This window comes from Serinus canaria, chromosome 2 (genome assembly GCF_022539315.1).
Source record: "Serinus canaria isolate serCan28SL12 chromosome 2, serCan2020, whole genome shotgun sequence".
NCBI lineage: Eukaryota > Metazoa > Chordata > Aves > Passeriformes > Fringillidae > Serinus > Serinus canaria.
Window position 1 is genome coordinate 23520004 of NC_066315.1, and position 13139 is coordinate 23533142.

Consider the following 13139-nt stretch of genomic DNA (forward strand, 5'->3'; position numbering starts at 1 on the left):
TAACAAGATGCGAGTTTTATTCTCAGAGCATCCTTATGTATTTCCACAGGCTCTGAGTTCTCTGGATGAAGATGACCCAAACATCCTGCTAGCTATTCAGCTGTCATTACAAGAATCTGGCTTAGCCATAGATGAAGAAACTAGAGACTTTCTAAATAATGAGGCATCTTTAGGAGCAATAGGTACCTCTTTGCCTACAAGACTGGATTCTGCTCCCATAAGTATAGACAACCCAAGGGGTGCTTTGAGCAGCTCTGAGCTGCTAGAACTTGGTGACAGTCTGATGAGACTGGGTGCAGGCAATGATCCCTTCTCAGCCGATCGTCTTCATTCCCACCCCTGCAGCGAGACAAGAAGTGGATTATACTCAACTTCAAGCGATGCTGATTCCAGCAGTCAAGATCCCAATACCAATGAAAATCTGCTTGGAAATATTATGGCCTGGTTTCATGACATGAACCCACAGAGTATTGCCCTGATCCCCTCAACAAGTACAGAAACAGATGAGGAGTCACAGCAACCCAGCACTGAAGATGGGTCAGCAGGGCAGCCAAATCTTACAGACACAGGGCTGGAGCCTCAGGAAGAGCATGCACTGTTTGAGGATGCACTCAAAAATGAAGGCAGAGGAACCCAAACAGAGGAAAGCACTTCTGAAGAAAACATTATTCCAAGTGAAACAGTATCACAAATGGGTGATAATAACAGGGAGGTAACAAGCACCCTAGATACTTCAGGAGATAGTTCAAGTCAGACTCCTCAAACCTCAAGTGAATGGACTGAACATGTGCATCTGGTATGAACAAAAGCTAAATCTGGAGTAAAAGAATGGCAGTGACAGATGGTACAGTATGTGGAGTAAGCATTATGGAGGCTTTGATCCACATAATTGCAGCTCAGTTGTAACCACTGACATAACAACGGATATTTAGGAGTTCTCTTGAATTGCAGTTCTTCATAATGATGTGAACCTTTCAAGGAATATCCTTTGCATTTAATTAGGTAGTATTTGCCTTTTTGCTCTCAAGAGAAAGGAATAAGTAGGTTGTATTCCACATTCCTAATACAATGCAGCATCTGTTTAGCCTTAGGTTGATGATCCTTAACTTGAAAGTATGGATTAAAGGCTTACACTGATTATTTTGTTTGGTTTTCCTAAGAAATAGTTTATTCCATTTTTTTAGAACTCATAATTTCACCAAAATAACATCTAGCAGTTCATTTGCATTTTAGTTTTGTTTTCCATAACTTTTCCTTAGTAATTTTTCATTTTTGTTAGCAGTGTGAACAGAGGTATTTAATGCTTCTCTGTAGTACTGCTCCAGGAAAAAGTTTTAGGGGATATTCTTTCCCTTTAAAATCAAAGATTTTTTCATGTCTATTTACAGTCCAAATGTGCCAAACTGTGAAAAGTTAACTGGCAGTAGCCTAATGAAACAGAGCAGTGTTACTCTATCCAACTAATCCCACAATTCTTAGCAATGGAAGAAACCACTGGGTAGCATTGCGTCTCCAAATTTAACTGGCATATGTTGCCATGGTGACTGCATTTAATTAAATGTAGCCTGTATCTTAAGTTAATAAAACCTAATGCTGCTGTTAAACAGTTATTTTAAATATTAAAATACAGTGAGTTAGCAACAGCTATGCTGTATTTTAAGAGACACTTTAATGGAAGTGCAATCATAGTTCTTTGTTTTCATAATTCTACAAAGCATTTTATGCACTAATAGTGCAATTACTTTTAATGGTAACATTTTATAAAAATATAGGAATACAGAATTTTCATATATTAGTCAGTCCCACAATTAAAAGTTCAGATAACACATCCTGCTCAACATGTTACGGTGCCTTTGCCTAACCCAACTGGATAGTTGCCACAGTTAAACAAGTAATTCAAATTCAGTGTTTGTTCTGGAGTAACTATGCTATTAATTGCAAAGACCTCCATAAAACCACCCATGGCCTTGCCTTTACAGTAAATAACTAAACGTTCAGTCAGTGTTTTTGCATATACAAAACACTACTAGGTATTTGTTCAATTGCACAATATTCATTTGCTGTGTGATTACTGTTTAGTGTAAGAAAAAAAAATTAAAAAAAAAAACCACAAAAAAACCTTTTCCTAGTTGTTGTACCGTGAAAAACAAAAATACTGGTTTTAGATTTGCTTAAAAGCATCAATCTACAGTTAGTGAGATACAATGGTACAATATGTAATTACAACTAGAGTAAGTTGTTCAAATGGCTGTTTTAATTACATATAATCAAAACTTTTCATAACATGAGCAAATTACATACACTCCATTTTAAGTTTTGCTTAACTGTTACCAGAGATTTGTTGATATGATATAAAAGTTTATTACTACTGAGTGTGTATAGGCAAGTGTCATGATAGCAAAGTTTATGTATTGATTACTGTGAGTTCAAGTGAGTGTTTTGGTAACTAATTCATGCTAATCCAGCTTTGGAACCTTGCAGTTACAAGGTTCATATTAGTAAAAAATGAAATAAGAATATTTTACCCTTACCCCATAAAAACTTTGTCCATTTTCAAGCATCTTTAGAGAGAATTAATTAGAATAGTCTAAATAATTTTCCAACTTTTCCTCTAGCCACCCTACTCCTGACATAATATTGAGCCTTTGAAAAATACCTATAGGTATAAAGTCCTTCAACTGAAATGGTCCTTCATGAACTGTCATCATGAATTGGTCTGAAAGTTGTTTAACTCACATAGCTTCCTTGAATGGTAATTTCTGAATAGAAAGATTCTCACAAAAAGATTGTGTATTGCATTGAGATGTCTTGCAAAGTTGCAGTAAGATATGTAAGAGTGCTCTCTGTGAAGATAGTGAAGTTTGTGGGTTCTGGTTTTATGTAATTTGGTTAGGTTGTGCAGTATATCCATTGTTTCCGTGTTACTCTTATGAGCATGAAATTAGACTATTAAATTTGTATTTTCTTGGTACTTATTTTAACAACATAGTCATTGACTTTACAATTCAAAAATAAAAGTTTGGCAAGACTATTTTGTAAACCTGTTAATTTTATAATGTAAAAAAATTACTCTAACCTTGAATTGTTATTTGCACTTTCATAGTCTATACTTGATACATTCCCACTTTATATACAGGTAGGATACTACAACCATGTAGATGTTTGGCCAAATGAATGCTGTTAATAATATGTAAAATTCTTTGATTAAACATTTATTACTTAAACTAATTCCGTTCTGTCTCATTACATCCTAAACTTACTGGAGCAGGTCCTTGAGACTGCTGACAGACATTTTTAGGGTATGTTCAGTACTGTGCCAGATTGGTTGGACACCATATAGTAAGCTGACTGCTTTGATTTGTAAATATAAGATACCATCATTAAGCTTTGAAAAAATTCTAAAATAGAATTTGTCTTAATTGCTATAGCCATATTGTGCACTTGTTCTTGGCAGAGTAATGCCTTGTCTCTACAAGTAGTGGTGCTAAAGAGGGGTTATTTTTGTGAAGGATTCTGTTAAATAGTGTTACTTAAGTGCCACTTAATATCCACTCTCCATTGTTACGTGGAAATTCCAGAATGCCTCTGTTACATTAATAGCCTAAACTATTTTGTTCATTGTTACAGTAATGTCACCAACCTCCTCCACCAAGCATGCCAACATCATGGAATCATAGACTGGTTTGGGTTGGAAGGGACCTTAAAGACCATGTTGTTCCAATCCCCCTTGTATGCACAGGGACACATTTCATTACACCAAGCTGCTCAGAGCTCCATCCAACCTGGCCTTGAACACTTCCAGTGATGGAGCATTCCCAGCTTCTCTGGGCAACCTGTTCCAGTGCCTCAGCACCCCCACAGAAGGCATCCCTATAATACTCAGGGAGGGTGGTGACAATGGAAACCAAAACACGGACACAATGATAGCCAGTTTCTTTACAAGCTCTAGAGACAGCTTGTCTGGCTCAAGAGACAGCTTTAACATGCCTTGAAAGAACCAAGTACTCATGGCCATTTCATGTCATCTCTGCCATTGCTTTACCTACGCCATGTCCCTCATGAGGCCCAAAAACCAAAGACCTCACAAAATCCAGTGTGAATTCCTGGCTCTACTACAACCTCAAATGAGAAATTAAGACCCAAAAGCTGTAAAGACAGATGCATGTTACTTATGCAAGTAATAACTGTGCAAGACATCTCAAGAACAGCACCAGTTGTGGCTCTGGGAATTAAGGGAATACAAGCTGCTTTTCTCACAAGAGAGGTGTTAAATACAGAACCTTAGAACAGAACCATGTGGAAATGCAGGGTGCACTAGTCCATCAGATTTATACCCAATTTCATGCATTTACAACACAAATATTCTGGAGAAGCAGTCCATGTGCATCCTCTGCAGCTGACTGTGGAACAGTGACACACACATAATAAGAATAAAGGATTCTTCAGCTGTGAGCCAGTTGACTGCAGGGTAGCATTAAGAAGCTAGGAAGAAGCAATGCAATTAAATCCACTGCAGAACAATTCAACTACTGAAGCAGGAAATGAGCAGTGTGTGTGGATTTGCATCACTTCCAATAAAAACCACTCCCACTGAGAGCTCCTGAGGAGAAACAGTTCTGTACTGACAGCCAGTGTGTCTGACACAGTCCCCCTCCACAGGTGGAGCCAACCTTTTATTTCCTTCACTTCTTTGTGGAGTTTACATTGGAAGTTTCACAGAGCAGGGATGGGCTCTGAAAACTCCCAAGGGCAGCCCTTTCTCTTATTGGGGTAAAAATAAAATAAACTGGAAATACACATTAATTGAAGAAAACATTTACTCTGCAACTTTAGCTGAGCTTACACAGCACAAAATAGCTCAGCTGCATCAGGCACTTCCAGACAGGCCTCACACTGAGTCAACCCACTCCAGCTCCAAGGAGAGGCTAGTTCTGTTAAGGAGAATCAGGAAACTGAAGAGGATGCTCAAAATTTGGGACTGACATTTTAAGGCTAGAGATCCTCTGGAGAGAGGGTACTTTAAGTCTTGAGCCCCACCTCTCCTTCTACCCAGGTATTCAACAACTCTCAGAACATTTCAGCTATTGCCCGAGATAAAAGACATGCTGGGTGTAATTTCTGACAAAACTTCATAACCACTCTTCTTTGTGTCACCTTCCAGGTGAGGCAGGGATGATCAGACTGCACTGACAGCAATCCCTGCCTCTCTCTGTTCTTACACAAGGCCAAGAGAATAATCATAACAAGAAGACTGTAATCTCAAGGGGTTGTTTTACTTTGGTTCCATTGAAATGACAGAACCACACTTGTCAAGAAATACTAAACTGAAACTTTTTGACAACAGAAATGGTTGTCTAAACCTTTTTTAATTATCTTAAACTATCACCACAGATTACCTTTCTTAAAGCTTAAGCTTTATTAATTTGGGTTTTTTTATTTAAGTTATTTAAAAGAAAGAATAATCAGAGTGGGTAAGTTATCAACAATATACAGTAGCATATTTAATTAAGAGTATACACATAGATGTAAGCCACACACATTCTATATTTGTGACAGAAAAGACCCTGCACATGATTTCAGAAAGACCAAGGGGTTGGAAGGCAGGAGTCAGGAAGATGGTAGAACTGGAGTTGAAAAAAACAACTATTGCAATATTTATTTGCTATCCATTAACAGTAAATCTTATGAAAATTCACAAAATAAAAACCTTCACAAAGTATTAGATACTTATCTGGACAGAAATGGACATTGTCACTCATTTCTAGCCCATTTCTACACAGACTAATGAAGATATGCCAACGTGATGGCAGTGAGAGGGGCCCAGCAGTGGAGGACTGCTGAGGTGGGTGGTCAGGAACAAAAGCAGGCAGAAGCTGCAAAAAAAAAAGTGGTGGGAAGAGCTTAAGGGCTCTGAGAGATCACTGATCTGCAAAATACAACTACAGAGAGACACACTAAAGAAACAAAACAAAACAAAAAAATGCACCCAGTAAGTATAAACAGTTTGAAAAGAGATGAGGGTAAATCAGGATTTAAATCAAAATTGAGGAAAAAATTTGGCATCTGAGATAAGAAAGTCAATTTTGGTGGGAAAGAGGTATGCAAGAAGTGAAACATAGCTGTCCATGAGCCAGTAGCAACCCAGGCACACCCTGCATCCACAGCATGCTGCATGAGGGGAGCATCTATTAATAGATCCCTGCAAATTATGGTTCCTTATGTCCACTGAGGACAAGGCAAAGATCAATTTCATTTGCACCAAAGAAGCTTTAAATAAACCTTAAGGACAGAAACTGAATATGGGAACTAAGAGACTGCAACTCCTCATGCATGACTGGCCATTTCTTTCCTAACATCTGACTAGGTAAACATCTACATGGGATGGCCCACACCATGTGAGTGGCAGTAGATGAGGAAGCACTGTTGGATCCATGGTTCCTACATTTGCTCTCAAAGCTTCACAAAGGCACAAGTTCATTCCCCGGCCTTTTAAATTACTTGATACTTGACTGAGGCTTCATGCAAGAGGGGCACAGAGTGGTTTGTGTTTGAAAGAGACCTTTAAGATTATCTAGCTCTAACCATGGGCAGGGTCACCTTCCATTGGACCAGGTTCAGGGCCCCACCCAACCTGACCTTGAACACTTCCAGGGATGGGGCATCCACAACTTCTTTGGGCAGCCTGTTCCAGTGCCTCACCACCTTCAAAGCAGAGGGTTTTTTCCAAATATTTAATCTAAATGAAGGCATATGGTGATGGTAATATCCACCAACACTTTCTCCTGAATCAGGACAATCATTGCAATCCATCTCCTTTCCCCTAATTTTCTGCTGAGCCAGAAGAATGACAGCTATAAATCCTTGAATGACAGCACCTGGCATCCCCTGCAAACAGGAACAGCACCAGAGACAGCTTCTGCTGCACAGAATCACAGAAAGTTATGGGTTGGAAGCTGCCTTAAAGATCATTTGTCCCAGCCCCCTGCCATGAGCACTGACACCTCCGACTAGACCAAGTCTTATTCAGCACAGTTTTGAACACTGCCAGGTTTGAGGCACCCACAGCCTCCCTGGGCAACCAGTTTCAGTATCTCACCACATTCACAGTAGAGAATTTCTTCCTAATGTCTAATACAAAAGCTCCATCTTTCAATGTGTACCCATTCTCCCCTCTCCTGTCACTGCTGCTCCTGACAAAGAGCCCCTCTGGCTTCCCGGCAGGTCCCCTTCAGATACTGGAAGGTGCCGCGAGGTCTCCACACGACCTTCTCCAGGCTGACCAGCCCCACCTGCACCATCGGGCCTTCCCCCGCCCTCCTCCGTCCCTCGCCGGCACCGCCGGGACACCGCTCTCTGTGCCACGGCTCCGGCCAGGCGAGGGCAGCCCCTGAGCGGGCCGCGCTCCGTTTGTGCCCGGGGCCGGGGCCCGGCCGCCGCCAGCAGAGGGCAGGCCCGGCCCCGCCGCTCCCGGCCCCGCCGCAGCCACATCCGCCGCCGCCGGGAAGGGGCCGGCGCCGGGGCCGCTAAGGGCGCCGCGCTCCCGACTCTCGCTGTCGGGCCCGCGGGCCCCGCGCCGGCCTCAGGATGCCGCTGGGGCTGAAGCCCACCTGCAGCGTGTGCCGCAGCACGTCCTCCTCCATGTGGAAGAAGGGCGGGCAGGGAGAGATCCTGTGCAACAACTGCACGGCCCGCTCGGCGCCGCCGCCCCCCGCCTCCTTCGCCACCACCTCGGCGGCCGCCGCCCAGCACAGCAACGGCGGCAGCGGCGGCGGCGGAGGCGGCGGCGGGAAGCAGGTGAGGAGGCCGAGGCCGAGGGCGATGCAGCCGCCGTGGCCGGGCGGGGCTGGGCGGGGCTGGGGCCGGGGTGTTCGGGCCGCCCCCCTCGTCTTCATCCCGCTGTTCCCCACAGAGCAAGCAGGAGATCCATCGCCGCTCCGCGCGGCTCAGGAACACCAAGTACAAGTCTGCGCCCGCCGCGGAGAAGAAGGTTTCCACGAAGGGCAAGGGCAGGAGGCACATCTTCAAGCTGAAAAACGTATGGCGGAGCGCCGGGCCGCGGCTGGGTCGGGCGCCTGTGCCGGGCTGGGGCGGACACGGAGCCCGCGGGAGGAGTGGAAAGAGAAACCGGTCATGGGAGTTCAGCACTCGCTTCTCCACATAAAATCCTGGAGATGAAAACGTTAGCTCTGTTGCTCTGAGCTTTAGAGTAATAATGTTTGCTAGTTTTCTTAGACGATAATGTATCTGTATGTTGTCTAAAAAGAAAAACAATTTCTGGAACTTTACGGTTGATTTGTTTTAATGCTCTTGATTTTCAATTTCTGTATTCTTTTCGTAGCCTATCAAGGCTCCTGAGTCCGTATCCACTATAATTACATCAGAATCAATCTTTTATAAGGTATGGTTTATGCAAATCTATTTGCAAAAATGATTACCCTGTTTCTGTTTCCAATGTCAAGAATTATCATGGACAGTGAAAGCACTAGAGATATAATCACAGAAACTGTTCTTCCTTGCCTAACAGTTATGTAGAATTTTGCTTTGCTGTAGTTATTGCTGTTAAGTCTTGCAAGGTACTTAAGTAGCTTACCTAATTAGTTTAAACAGTTACCATTATCCCAGGTTTTTCTCTTCCAAGACATCTTTTTTTTGTTAATTATTGCTGTCATCATTTTTAAACTTCACTGGCACGGTGCAGAGGTCAAGTGACTGGAGATGATGATTTGGATTTGTGTGATGTTTCCTGCCTTAGGTGCAGAACATACTTCCAATAGAGCAGGTGGTTGCAGTGCCCCAGCATCTCAGCTGGCTCCTATTTGAGAGCTGGTGCAAGCAGTCCCAAACACCCTGGGAACAAGATCCATTGGCACTTGCAGTGAAGCAAGAGGGAGCCTTCTCACATTCATACTTGAGAGCAGTTTTACCAGCATGTCAAGGTGTTGGTGTTCTAAAGTTCTGAAATTTGGTCTTGTTTCCCAGCAGTACAAGCAAACAGAATGTTTTTTCCCCCTTTTCCCTCCCCCAAAGTCAGGATAGGCAGTGGGAGGCTGCACAGCCAGTGCTGGCCTGAGATTCCATACTCTCTAGGGACCTGATGCTTCATACCTGGCATTCCAGATGAATCTCTTGTTTGCTGTTGACCAGTTCAAAAAAGAATTACTATCTCGTGTGTCTGTTTTATCAGAAATTCCTAAGAACTATGTCAAAGCTTCTGTCCTCCTTATGTAGAATGTTGCTACTTTGATACTTTGCAGTGTTGTTGTGAACAGGCTTGTTTGGGGTTGTTTGTGTCTGTTTTAAAAGCACCTTTCGTTCCTATGGCACCATTCTTTTGCATGTGGCTGAATTGAAGCTGCCTTTCAAGACTGGCATGAATTAGGATAATTTAAGGTACTGATACTTAATATATGAATCAGGATGTGAAGTGAAACTGAGAAAAATCAGGTTGTTTGATTTCAGTGTCATTTGTATGTCTTCTAGGGTGTGTACTACCAAATTGGAGATGTTGTTTCAGTGGTTGATGAGCAGGATGGAAGAACATACTACGCTCAGATCCGTGGGTTTATTCAGGACCAATACTGTGAAAAGAGTGCTGCACTAACCTGGCTCATTCCTACACAAGCCAGCCCCAAAGACTGTTTTGACCCAGCATCCTATATCATAGGTAATCTCAAAGCCTTCACTTTGTGCAGCTACTTGGATGTGCCTATGCTAATGCAGAGTTGAATTCTTTGAATGAACATTTTAGCTTCTCAAGGTATTTTAGGCACGTTCCACATTTTAGACTCTAATCTTGTAAACATCTCATTTACTGTAATAATACTTTTTTTTATCTTGTGTATATAATATGATTACCACTATTGCAGTGTGTGATTATCTTGTACTGTGATTATCTGAGTGTTTGTGGGTACAGTTACAGTTGTGCAGCTTTAAAGATCAAATTATTGCTCTATAGATAGGTTTAAACCATTGTAACTATGATTCTGATATACCAGTCCAAGTTGTTTCTTTTAAAGTGACCTGAATTACTTGATCTTTATCCTGGGTATTCAAAATACATAGCATGGCATATAGACTGTTCTTCTGCTGATGGTACAATTAGTAATTCAGAAAAGTCCTTCTAACAGTCAGGACACAAATAGAATGTTTTTTAAATATATTAACTACAGTACTTCACTCAAATATCCAAATGCTTCAAATAGGATGGGGGGGGAAGATCAGCCCAACAAAATTAAAGGTAGAGGTTTCTTGCTTAATACAGGAGGCTACCTTCCTAGGAAAGTCATGGATTGGAAAGGCAAGTTCTGTAAGAGGATGTTGGCTGTTGAGGCATATTTTCATTCAACATATTTAGTTATATGCATTTAAGTTTTGCTTTGAATTGTTTTGTTTTTTTTTTTTTTCCTAGGACCAGAAGAAGATCTCCCAAGAAAAATGGAATATTTAGAATTTGTTTGTCATGCACCTTCGGAATATTTCAAATCTCGATCATCCCCCTTTCCTACTGTTCCTACAAGGCCAGAGAAGGGCTATATATGGACTCATGTGGGACCTACTCCTGCAATCTCCATTAAAGAAACTGTAGCAAATAATTTATAATTTTTAAGGAATCCTTTGAACTAGTTATTTTGTGTGTATCCTCCAGTTTGTAAGCCCCTTACAAGAAGTTTTAAAAATTATAAAATGTGCTGGTTTATTTTATAGATTATGGTATTTATTTATTTTAGATATATCAGACCTTTAAAGTGGAAGTTTTCATTCCAGTTGATGCATCATTTTGGTGCTCTGCTCTTCAGACGTTATTGCTCATCTTGGGACAAAACCACAAATTTCCTGTCATTTTTGACTTCTGAAAGTTGCCTTTAGTATTCATTCTTTCTTTTTAAGTTATTTTCCAGAAGAGGAGTTTAAAAGATATAATCATTCAGCATTTTATATGACTGTTAATTTAGTTAATTGTGACTGCTGGTTTTATTTCCTTGTTAAATAATTTAAGACTAGCTTCACCTAAATACAAAAACAGTCAGTGATGCAGTTAACAGTTTTCTGTTACATGGAGAGGGTGATCTACCTGGATTTCTCCAGACTAAAACCTCATCCACAAAGAGGGACTCTAGAAGTCACCTTTTATGGGAATTTTGTTAATCTGAATCTGAAATGTGGGCTATGTGTGTAGCTTTCTGTTTAACTTACTTAAATAAGGGCATAAATTTCCTGGAAAATTGGATGCAAATTCAAAAATTAATGTTATTTGCCATCCTGGCATTCTCATTGCAGAAGGATATCTGCTTTTCCTGAGCAAGCCAACACTGACATATGATTTGAGTTAATATTTGTTTGCCTGTTAGCTTGGACTCATAAAATTGATTTTAAACTGTTTTTTTCAGTCTTCACAATTAATGATGGTAAGAAGAAAAAAATGGTCAGGCAATTAAAATGAAAAAAAAATCAATAAAGGAAATAAAAATTAATTTTATGTATTGACAATCTCAGCATAACTAGGAATATGTATAAATACCGGAATGGGAGAAATGCCACGTACTAAAATACCAATGAACTTTTTTGCCCTAAATGTTTTACAAGCCAGTTAGCTCCAAACACAGTGAGATGTGCTTGTATGGCCTGAATTCCAAGGGCTTAGTGGTTCCTGCTGCCTGTGAAGGATAAGAGCTGTAAGTGGCCTTAAATTTAAATGTAATGATCTTTTCCATTTTTTTTTTCTTTTGTATGAACATAAGTGACCAGCAACCAGAAGGTCCAAATCACCTTTAAGATACTGTATGAAAGCATGAAAATGTTGCACGAGGCTTCTGTTCTAACTTTGTGAAAGGCTTTGATTTAAGATGTAACATATTTGAAAGTCTCAGGTATTGACAACTTTTAATACAGTGGGACCTGTGAGGGTAGAAACCAGATAAATTTGTTTTGGCCTGCAACCTCTGTTCGGCCCTCTTCAAATACAAGAAAGAACAATCAGCATTAAGGGAGTAGATGCTAAAGTTAAGGAATACTGTCAATAATTCAAAATGCTCAAAAATTAGCAGTAGATTGGTAATACAGAGTTAAATCTTAATCTTCAATCACTTACAAAGAGGAGATGTGTGCCTATGTTCAGTGTGTTGTGGTGATCAATCCCAAGGTGACCTTGCTTCTCTCCATTCTCTCCTTTCAATTCCTCTGGGGTTTTTTCTTCTTATTTCTTTATTAACAATTACAACAAAATAAAAATAACAAGTCCTATATTTACAGTAACCAGAGTGACTTCCTTGACTTAAATATTTTCCTTCCTTTTTCTGCAGTCCACAAGGTTTTCACTTGGGATTACTGTGACGTCCCTGTGCTGCTTCAGCACAATCCATGGACCTGTCCTCTTCTCTGGGCTGTCTTATCTTATGTGAATTACCAGTGTTGGAAAAGGCCTTGATGGTCATTGAACCCAATAAAGCTTAGCTGTGTTCCTTGTCAAATCCTCATAGGAATGAGGAGGGAAACAATGATTTACGTTGTTTTGGTTTTTTGAGTTCCTACAAGGTACACCAAATGAAAAGGACTTTTTGCCATTTGCCTTATTTGTCAATAAACTGTAGTATGAAAGGGACAATTCATTTTTCATCAGGATACACCTTTCTAAAATTCACTGCTGCTGGTGATTCAAGTATTATACTTCCAACTGCAGTCTAAACAAGACAACATTTATTTTTTCAGAGAGCTATGGAACAACTTCCTTTAGTAAACACTAAGTATTTTTATTTTAGTTTAGTTTTTTGTTATACTAGGAAATGTTAAAAAATAATTTGGATGAACAAGAATTCTGAGTGTAAGGTCTCAAAAGAGAATGGATCTGCAGGTCATGACTGTTACTAAAGTGTTATACTTCATTTATAGGTATTTGAATGGTTGCACTGTCCTGTTTTTCTTGTGTTCAGAACATCACCCAGTAACACAGGGAAAATGATTGACTCTCCAGACAGCTTCTTATGGATGGACATAGCTGAAGAGTGGGACCTCCAAGAGCAATGTCTCTGAAAATTCTTCATCTCTCTCATATTATGAAAATGGAGGACAAATTTAAGACCTGCAAAATGGACTCAACAGCAGAAGGGATCAGAGGATGCTGTGGGGACAGGCTTTGATGCCCT

At 40.6% G+C, this 13139-nt stretch overlaps 2 protein-coding genes across 8 annotated transcripts in view; both read left to right on the forward strand.

Annotated features, from left to right (window-relative positions):
- ANKIB1 (ankyrin repeat and IBR domain containing 1) overlaps positions 1-3228 on the forward strand; it is an 87725-nt gene extending 84497 nt beyond the window's left edge. For all 7 annotated transcript variants that reach the window (XM_018909405.3, XM_009085946.4, XM_018909406.3 and 4 more), the window contains exon 20: positions 50-3228. In XM_018909405.3, the coding sequence (XP_018764950.1) occupies positions 50-802 (753 nt within the window). In that variant the 3' untranslated portion in view covers positions 803-3228. The remainder of the gene's footprint in view (positions 1-49) is intronic.
- Positions 3229-7481: 4253 nt separating this feature from the next.
- Positions 7482-12497, forward strand: GATAD1 (GATA zinc finger domain containing 1). The gene is made up of 5 exons (XM_030237014.2): positions 7482-7794; positions 7910-8035; positions 8339-8398; positions 9481-9664; positions 10409-12497. Exons 1-5 carry the CDS (start codon positions 7585-7587, stop codon positions 10597-10599), a joined length of 771 nt encoding a protein of 256 aa, XP_030092874.1. The 5' UTR covers positions 7482-7584; the 3' UTR covers positions 10600-12497.
- The last annotated feature ends 642 nt before the right edge of the window (positions 12498-13139 follow it).

Excerpts from the sequence above, each read along its gene's own strand:
- GATAD1 (XM_030237014.2), top strand. The coding sequence starts at position 7,585 with ATGCCGCTGGGGCTGAAGCCCACCTGCAGCGTGTGCCGCAGCACGTCC. Across the intron at positions 8,399-9,480 it reads CAGAATCAATCTTTTATAAG|GGTGTGTACTACCAAATTGG; the intron begins GTATGGTTTATG and ends TATGTCTTCTAG. Across the intron at positions 9,665-10,408 it reads CCCAGCATCCTATATCATAG|GACCAGAAGAAGATCTCCCA; the intron begins GTAATCTCAAAG and ends TTTTTTTCCTAG.